General features: G+C 41.4%; 1 protein-coding gene across 1 annotated transcript in view; it reads right to left on the bottom strand.

Moving 5' to 3' along the window:
• The window catches only part of LOC139411449 (DEAD (Asp-Glu-Ala-Asp) box polypeptide 43), a 28,705-nt gene that overhangs the window by 19,343 nt on the left and 456 nt on the right, over window positions 1–8,906 (bottom strand). The window contains exon 2 of the mRNA XM_071157846.1: window positions 8,839–8,894. Coding sequence (XP_071013947.1) covers window positions 8,839–8,894 — 56 coding nt within the window. The remainder of the gene's footprint in view (window positions 1–8,838; window positions 8,895–8,906) is intronic.

The raw sequence follows: 8,906 nt of genomic DNA, 5'->3' as shown, positions 1-8,906 counted from the left end.
CTCCATCAAACACTTTTGGGATGAATTGGAACTCCGACTGTGAACCAGGCCTAATCACCCAACATCAGTGCCCGTCCTCACTAATGCTCGTGGCAGAATGGAAGCAAGCACCCGCAGCAATGCTCCAACATCAAGTGGAAAGCCTTCCCAGAAGAGTGGAGGCTGTTATAGCAGCAAAGGGGGGGAGGGACCAACTCCATATTAATGCTCATGATTTTAGAATGAGATGTTTGACGAGCACATGTCCACATAGTAGCTTGCTTGCTATGAAGAGGCATTACTGGCTACCGTTAACTAGCTAGCCCACTGACGCAACAAGACACCATTGTGGAACACCTTTAGGTACAGCAAGTGGCTTTTGTGTCTTGTAATTTCACATTTGGTTCACATTCAAACAAGTAGCTGTATGACTAGCTAGCAAGGTTATTTATTCTCCTTCCAGATAGCTAGCAAGCTATGTGGCACTAAAGTTACTAAAGTCACTAATGGTATGTTGCAATTCAAAAACAAAGGAATTATCTGAAAGCATGTCAAACTATATAGTGTAACGTCACACGTACGATAGAACATTGTTTTTTTTTGGGGGGGGGGGGGTTTGCCCCGCTCTCTCACTATGTGTCGGAGTTCCAGATGTGGCTGCAGGGGAGGAGTGGTGGACAACACTGGAGGGCATCTTCACTGCCCACATGTAGGACATTTACATGTAAGTATCCCAAAATAGGTACTACTAACTACTTGGTTGGATAAGAGGCAGAGACTAAGCTTATAGGGGGATACTGTGTACTGTATGTTTCCAAGTCATTACTTGAGTGATTGTGTAACTCAAAAGACACTATCACACACTGAACAGACTGTGTGAAGAGCACCCTTTGTCATATGCAGTCCTCAAATGATTTGGACTTGTTGCAGAATTCTCCCGAAGTGTGACACTTGCATACTTCCATGATGGAGTTTGCAAGTGCACACCATAAGAGAAGGGTGGAGAATTGAGATGTAGCCCTCATGTGCTCGCTCAACCACCTAGACGCCCATTCCTGTAGCTGAGGGCTACAGTGATATTACAATGAGGGGATTCAATTAAGCTGGTGGGAGATTGCGCCGGGTGAAAAGTGATTGTTTTGAAAACCGGGCTGCCTCCCGGGCAAGAGTCGGGTGCTCCGTTTATAGTCCAGAGAAGTCAGCTCAAAACAAAATGACGTATGTGAAGAACATGGAGTAACGATTTAGGTTTCAGTGTTCACATGCAAAGTGTTTGCTCTTCGTAAAAAAAATTATGTACTTCATCTGCCTTCCCAAGTAAAACTAGTAAAATTCTAACATATACTTTATGGAAAATACATATGTTTTCTGAATGATGAATCATGCAGTCTTGTTGACAACATAACCTGGCAGCGCAGATTACTGTTCTATTTGAGCAGGGCGCTCCTCCATCACAGCTTTCGCCCATTCATGTCACACAGCCCTGTGAACCCAGTTCCTGATTAATTAATTAAACTCTTAAAAGGGCCACTCTGCGGCAGTGTCCACAGTAGAATAAAATAATTATATTCATATTGTAGTCCCGTGATCCTTCCCCAGTTCTTGTAAGTGACATTTTACAAGTCAAGATTTCATTTGCAGTATTTAATTATATCCCACAGGGGACAGTACCACAGACTCAGTAAGGGGGAAGATAGATCTATATAAAATATATGACATGGACTGGAACCAATCAGAGTTCCTGTGGTCTGATATGAAGGCAACAAAAGCAATACTTGAAAGAAAAGCATTTTCCATTTTAGCTAATTTACCGCAGATCTGACAGTGTGCCTTTCAACTAATCTATTTCGTATTTCAACCCTCAGGAAACTGTCATTGCTGTGTACAAGCAACCACAGCAGCTCCTCCAGCAGACGCAGCCCCCTCCCGTCATCATCCATCTACACACAATACCGCATAATGACAAAGCAAAAACAGTTTGATTTTTAGAAAAAACTTTAAAATCCAATTTACATAAGTATTCAGACCCTTTACTCAGTACTTTGCTGTAGCACCTTTGGCAGCGGTTACAGCCTTGATTCTTCATGGGTATGACGCTACAAGCTCGCCACACCTGTATTTGGGAAGTTTCTCTCATTCTTCTCTGCAGATCCTCAAGTTCTGTCAGGTTGGATGGGGAGCGTCGCTGCACAGCTATTTTCAGGTCTTTCCAGAGATGTTCGATCGGGTTCAAGTCTGGGCTCTGGCTGGCCCACTCAAGGACATTCAAAGACGCCACTTTTGCATTGTCTTGGCTGTGTGCTTAGGGTCATTGTCCTGATGGAAGGTGAACCTTCACCCCAGTCTGAGGTCCTGGGTGCTCTAGAGCAGGTTTTCATCAAGGATCTCTGTACTTAAAAAATAAAACTTTGCACGTTCATCTTTGCATTGATCCTGACTAGTCTCCCAGTCCCTGCTGTTGAAAAACATCCCCACAGCATGATGCTGCCACCACCATGCTTCACCGTAGGGATGGTGCCAGGTTTCCTCCAGACGTGACACTTGGCATTCAGGCAGGCCAAAGAGTTAAATCTTGGATTCTCATGGTCTGAGAGTTTAGGTGCCTTTTAGCCAACTCCAAGTGAGCTGTCATGTTCCTTTTACTGAGGAGTGGCTTCCGTCTGGCCACTCTAGCATAAAGGCTTGATTGTTGGAGTGCTGCAGAGATGGGAGAACCTTCCAGAAGGACAACCATCTCCACAGAGGAAGTCTCGAGCTCTGTCAGAGTGACCATCGGGCTCTTGGTCACCTCCCTGACCAAGGCCCTTCTCCCCAGAATGCTTAGTTTGGCCGGGAAGCCAGCTCTAGGATGAGTCTTGGTGGCTCCAAACTTCTTCCATTTAAGAATGACGGATGCCACTGTTCTTGGGGAACTTCAATGCTGCCGAATGTTTTTGGTACCCTTCCCCAGATCTGTGCCCGAGACACAATTCTGTCTTGGCACGCCACTGACAATTCCTTCGACCTCATGGCCTCATTTTTGCTCGCGCATGCACCGTCAACTGCGGGACCTTATATAGACAGGTGTGTGCCTTTCCAAATCATTTCCAATCAAGTTAATTTATCACAGGTGGACTCTAAATCAAGTTGTAGAAACATCAAGGATGATCAACAGAAACAGGACGCACCTGACCTCAATTCTGTGTGTCTCACATAGCAAAGGGTCTGAATACTTATGTAAAAACAAATATATATATTTTTTTATACATTTGCAAACATTTCTAAAAATCTGTTTTGCTTTGTCATTATGTGTGTAGATTGCTGAGGCGTTAAAAAAAAATCACCAATCATTTTAGAATAAGGCTGTAACGCAACAAAATGTGGAAAAAGTCAAGGGGTCTGAATGCTTTCCAATGGCGCTGTATCTAACCTAGATTGCTAACTACATATACTAGCCATCAATGCTAGTAGCAAGCACCATGCCCAGTCTGTCTCCCCATGCGAACTCCTTGCTCACCGGCTGTCCAAGACAGCATAGCAAAGATTATCCGAGTTATTCAGTATATAGTACAGCTTCACCGCTTCCTCTGATCCAGAAATAGTTTAAGAAATTAAGAGCGCCGGTATTTGTCTGAGCATAACTAGCATGACCAGGCAACCTCTTCTGTTTACCAAAACTCCACCCACTGTTTGATTGTCAGGTCTAACACATCGAAAAAATTAACACTAAGGAGCAATTGGGAAATAAAAAAGCCAAATTAAGCATTGCAATTGGTTAATTGAATTTCATTCATCATTTGAATGACAGTTAAATAATAGAGTATGGAAAATGATTATAATTGAGAATTCATGTTCTTTTTGTCACAATTCATGTCATGAAGAAATGTAAAACATGAGAAATGATGTCATTTAAGCATTTACATTTAGTTTTTTTTTTTTTAAATGTGTCAGTGTTGTAATGGACAGTACCATGACATTTTTCAAATTGGCAGGCATTATGCATACTCAATTATTAAAATGCTATATATTTTTTTACATTTCAATTTTGTCGCAAAAAATGCAAACCCATCAGGAAAAGCAAACATATTGATATATAATTAGCATTTCCAATTGAGTTGTCAGGTAAATGCATTCATATTACATATGAACTAGTTACTAGCTAACGTTATTATACGAGCTAGCTATTAGCTACTGACGCACTGTTGTTCACAGCTTTTAACTAACATTGTTCATTCATCAAGGTAACAGAGTTTCAGTAATTTTTTATTTTGACTTTATTTAATCAGGTAGGCGAGTTGAGAACAAGTTCTCATTTACAACTGCGACCTGGCCAAGATAAAGCAAAGCAGTGCGACACATACAGAGTTACACATGGGATAAACAAACATGCAGTCAATAATACAATAGAAAAAAGTCTATATACAGTGTGTGCAAATGAGGTAGGATAAGGGAGGTAAGGCAATAAATAGGCCATAGTGGCGAAATAATGACAATATAGCAATTAAACACTGCAGTGATAGATGTGCAGAAGATGAGTGTGCAAGTAGAGATATTGGAGTGCAAAAGAGCTAAATAAATAACAGTATAGGGGATGAGGTAGTTGGATGGGCTATTTACAGATGGGCTATGTACAGTTGCAGTGATCTGTGAGCTGCTCTGACAGCTGGTGCTTAAAGTTAGAGGGAGATGAGTCTCCAGCTTCAGCGATTTTTGCAGTTTGATTCAGTCATTGGCAGCAGAGAACTAGAAGGAAAGGCGGCCAAAGGAGGAATTGGCTTTGGGGGTGACCAGTGAGATATACCTGCTGGAGCGCGTGCTACGGGTGGGTGCTGCTATGGTGACCAGTGAGCTGAGATAAGGCGGGGCTTTACCTAGTAAAGACTTATAGATGACCTGGAACCAGTGGGTTTGGCGACGAATATGAAGCGCGAGTCAGCCAACGAGAGCATACAGGTCGCATTGGTGGGTAGTATATGGGGCTTTAGTGACAAAACGGATGGCACTGTGATAGACTGCATCCAATTTGTTGAGTAGAGTGTTGGGAGGCTATTTTGTAAATGACATCGCCGAAGTCAAGGATCGGTAGGATAGTCAGTTTTATGAGGGTATGTTTGGCAGCATGAGTGAAGGAGGCTTTGTTGCGTTATAGGAAGCCGATTCCGGATTTCATTTTGGATTGGAGATGCTTAATGTGAGTCTGGAAGGAGAGTTTACAGCCTAACCAGACACCTAGGTATTCGTAGTTGTCCACATATTCAAAGTCAGAGCCGTCCAAAGTAGTGATGCTGGATGGGCGGGCAGGTGTGGGCAACGATCGGTTAAAGAGCATGCATTTAGACTGCCATAGAGACTGCCAGAGGTCCGGACAACAGGCCCTCCAATTTGATTCACTGAACTCTGAGAAGTAGTTGGTGAACCAGGCGAGGCAGTCATTTGAGAAACCAAGGCTGTTGAGTTTGCCGATAAGAATGTGGTGGTTGACAGAGTCGAAAGCCTTGGCCAGGTTGATGAATACAGCTGCACAGTATTGTCTCTTATCGATGGCGGTTATGATTAGAGGTCGACCGATTATGATTTTTCAACGCCGATACCGATTATTGGATGCCCCTGAAAAAAAAGCCAATACCGATTAATCTGCCAATTTTTTTAAAATGTATTTTTGATGACAATTACAACAATATTGAATGAACACTTATTTTAACTTAATATAATACATCAATAAAATCAGTTTAGCCTCAAATAAATAATGAAACGTGTTCAATTTGGTTTAAATAATGCAAAAACAAAGTGTTGGAGAAGTAAAAGTGCAATATGTGCAATGTAAGAAAGCTAACGTTTAAGTTCCTTGCTCAGAACATGAGAACATATGAAAGCTGGTGGTTTCTTTTAAAATGAGTCTTCAATATTCCCAGGTAAGATGTTTTAGGTTGTAGTTATTATAGGAATTATAGGACTCTCTCTCTCTATACCACTTGTATTTCATTAACCCTTGACTATTGGATGTTCTTATAGGCACTTTAGTATTGCCAGTGTAACAGTATAGCTTCTGTCCCTCTCCTCGCTCCTACCTGGGCTCGAACCAGCAACACAACAGCCACTCTCGAAGCAGCGTTACCCATGCAGAGCAAGGGAAAACCCCACTCCAAGTCTCAGAGCAAGTGATGTTTGAAACGCTATTAGCACGCACCCCGCTAACTAGCTAGTAATTTCACATCGGTTACACCAGCCTAATCTCGGGAGTTGATAGGCTTGAAGTCATAAACAGCTGCTGGAAAACGCACGAAAGTGCTGTTTGAATGAATTCTTACGAGCCTGCTGGTGTCTACCGTCGCTCAGTCAGACTGCTCTATCAAATCATAGACTTAGTTATAACATGATAAGAAATACGAGCCTTAGGTCATTAATATGGCCGAATCCGGAAACGATCATCTCGAAAACAAGACGTTTATTCTTTCAGTGAAATACGGAACCGTTCCGTATTTTATCTAACGGGTGGCATCCATAAGTCCAAATATTCCTGCTATATTGCACAACCTTCAATGTTATGTCATAATTATGTAAAATTCTGGCAAATTAGGCGGCCCAAAATGTTTCATATACACTGACTCTGCGTGCAATGAACACAAGAGAAGTGACAATTTCACCTGGTTAATATTGCCTGCTAACCTGGATTTCTTTTTAGCTAAATATGCAGGTTTTAAAAATATATACTTCTGTGTATTAATTTTAAGAAAGGCATTGATGTTTATGGTTAGGTACATATTGGAGCAACGATACGCACCGCATCGATTATATGCAACGCAGGACACGCTAGATAAACTAGTAATATCATCAATCATGTGTAGTTAACTAGTGATTATGATTGATTGATTGTTTTTAAATAAGATAAGTTTAATGCAAGCTAGCAACTTACAGTGCCTTGCGAAAGTATTCGGCCCCCTTGAACTTTGCGACCTTTTGCCACATTTCAGGCTTCAAACATAAAGATATAAAACTGTATTTTTTTATGAAGAATCAACAACAAGTGGGACACAATCATGAAGTGGAACGACATGTATTGGATATTTCAAACTGTTTTAACAAATCAAAAACTGAAAAATTGGGCGTGCAAAATTATTCAGCCCCTTTACTTTCAGTGCAGCAAACTCTCTCCAGAAGTTCAGTGAGGATCTCTGAATGATCCAATGTTGACCTAAATGACTAATGATGATAAATACAATCCACCTGTGTGTAATCAAGTCTCCGTATAAATGCACCTGCACTGTGATAGTCTCAGAGGTCCGTTAAAAGCGCAGAGAGCATCATGAAGAACAAGGAACACACCAGGCAGGTCCGAGATACTGTTGTGAAGAAGTTTAAAGCCGGATTTGGATACAAAAAGATTTCCCAAGCTTTAAACATCCCAAGGAGCACTGTGCAAGCGATAATATTGAAATGGAAGGAGTATCAGACCACTGCAAATCTACCAAGACCTGGCCGTCCCTCTAAACTTTCAGCTCGTACAAGGAGAAGACTGATCAGAGATGCAGCCAAGAGGCCCATGATCACTCTGGATGAACTGCAGAGATCTACAGCTGAGATGGGAGACTCTGTCCATAGGACAACAATCAGTCGCATATTGCACAAATCTGGCCTTTATGGAAGAGTGGCAAGAAAGCCATTTCTTAAAGATATCCATAAAAAGTGTTGTTTAAAGTTTGCCACAAGCCACCTGGGAGACACACCAAACATGTGGAAGAAGGTGCTCTGGTCAGATGAAACCAAAATTGAACTTTTTGGCAACAATGCAAAACGTTATGTTTGGCGTAAAAGCAACACAGCTCATCACCCTGAACACACCATCCCCACTGTCAAACATGGTGGTGGCAGCATCATGGTTTGGGCCTGCTTTTCTTCAGCAGGGACAGGGAAGATGGTTAAAATTGATTGGAAGATGGATGGAGCCAAATACAGGACCATTCTGGAAGAAAACCTGATGGAGTCTGCAAAAGACCTGAGACTGGGAAGGAGATTTGTCTTCCAACAAGACAATGATCCAAAACATAAAGCAAAATCTACAATGGAATGGTTCAAAAATAAACATATCCAGGTGTTAGAATGGCCAAGTCAAAGTCCAGACCTGAATCCAATCGAGAATCTGTGGAAAGAACTGAAAACTGCTATTCACAAATGCTCTCCATCCAACCTCACTGAGCTCGAGCCGTTTTGCAAGGAGGAATGGGAAAAAATTTCAGTCTCTCAATGTGCAAAACTGATAGACATACCCCAAGCGACTTACAGCTGTAATTGCAGCAAAAGGTGGCTCTACAAAGTATTAACTTAAGGGGGCTGAATAATTTTGCACGCCCAATTTTTCAGTTTTTGATTTAACAAATTTGAAATTTGATTTAACAAGTTTGAAATATCCAATAAATGTCGTTCCACTTCATGATTGTGTCCCACTTGTTGTTGATTCTTCACAAAAAAATACAGTTTTATATCTTTATGTTTGAAGCCTGAAATGTGGCAAAAAGTCGCAAAGTTCAAGGGGGCCGAATACTTTCGCAAGGCACTGTAGCCTCGTTATTGTTATGTACATGTTAGTGTTACTTTTAGATTTATTCGATTATTATTATTTTTACTTTAGTCCATTTAGAAAATATTTTCTTAACTCTATTTTACTGCGTTGTTGGTTAATGGCTTCTATGTAAGCATTTCGCCGTAAGGGTTCTACACCTGTTGTATTCGGGGCATGTGACAAATAACATTACAATTTGATCATGTTGGTGTCAGTCACTTTGCCTCAATTATTTTGGTTAGATAACGAGCTAGCTAAAGTTGGCTACATTATACATTGCGACTTTCTACTATTGGCTAGCTAGTTACTAGTTGGCTACTTGCCTTGATTCGTGCACCACTGGTTTCTTCAAGTTCACGTATTTTAGCTCCACCGCGACCTGTTGAATGAA

Source organism: Oncorhynchus clarkii, chromosome 1 (genome assembly GCF_045791955.1).
Source record: "Oncorhynchus clarkii lewisi isolate Uvic-CL-2024 chromosome 1, UVic_Ocla_1.0, whole genome shotgun sequence".
In the NCBI taxonomy this organism is placed as follows: Eukaryota; Metazoa; Chordata; class Actinopteri; order Salmoniformes; family Salmonidae; genus Oncorhynchus; species Oncorhynchus clarkii.
This window is presented reverse-complemented; position numbering and strand designations above follow the sequence as displayed.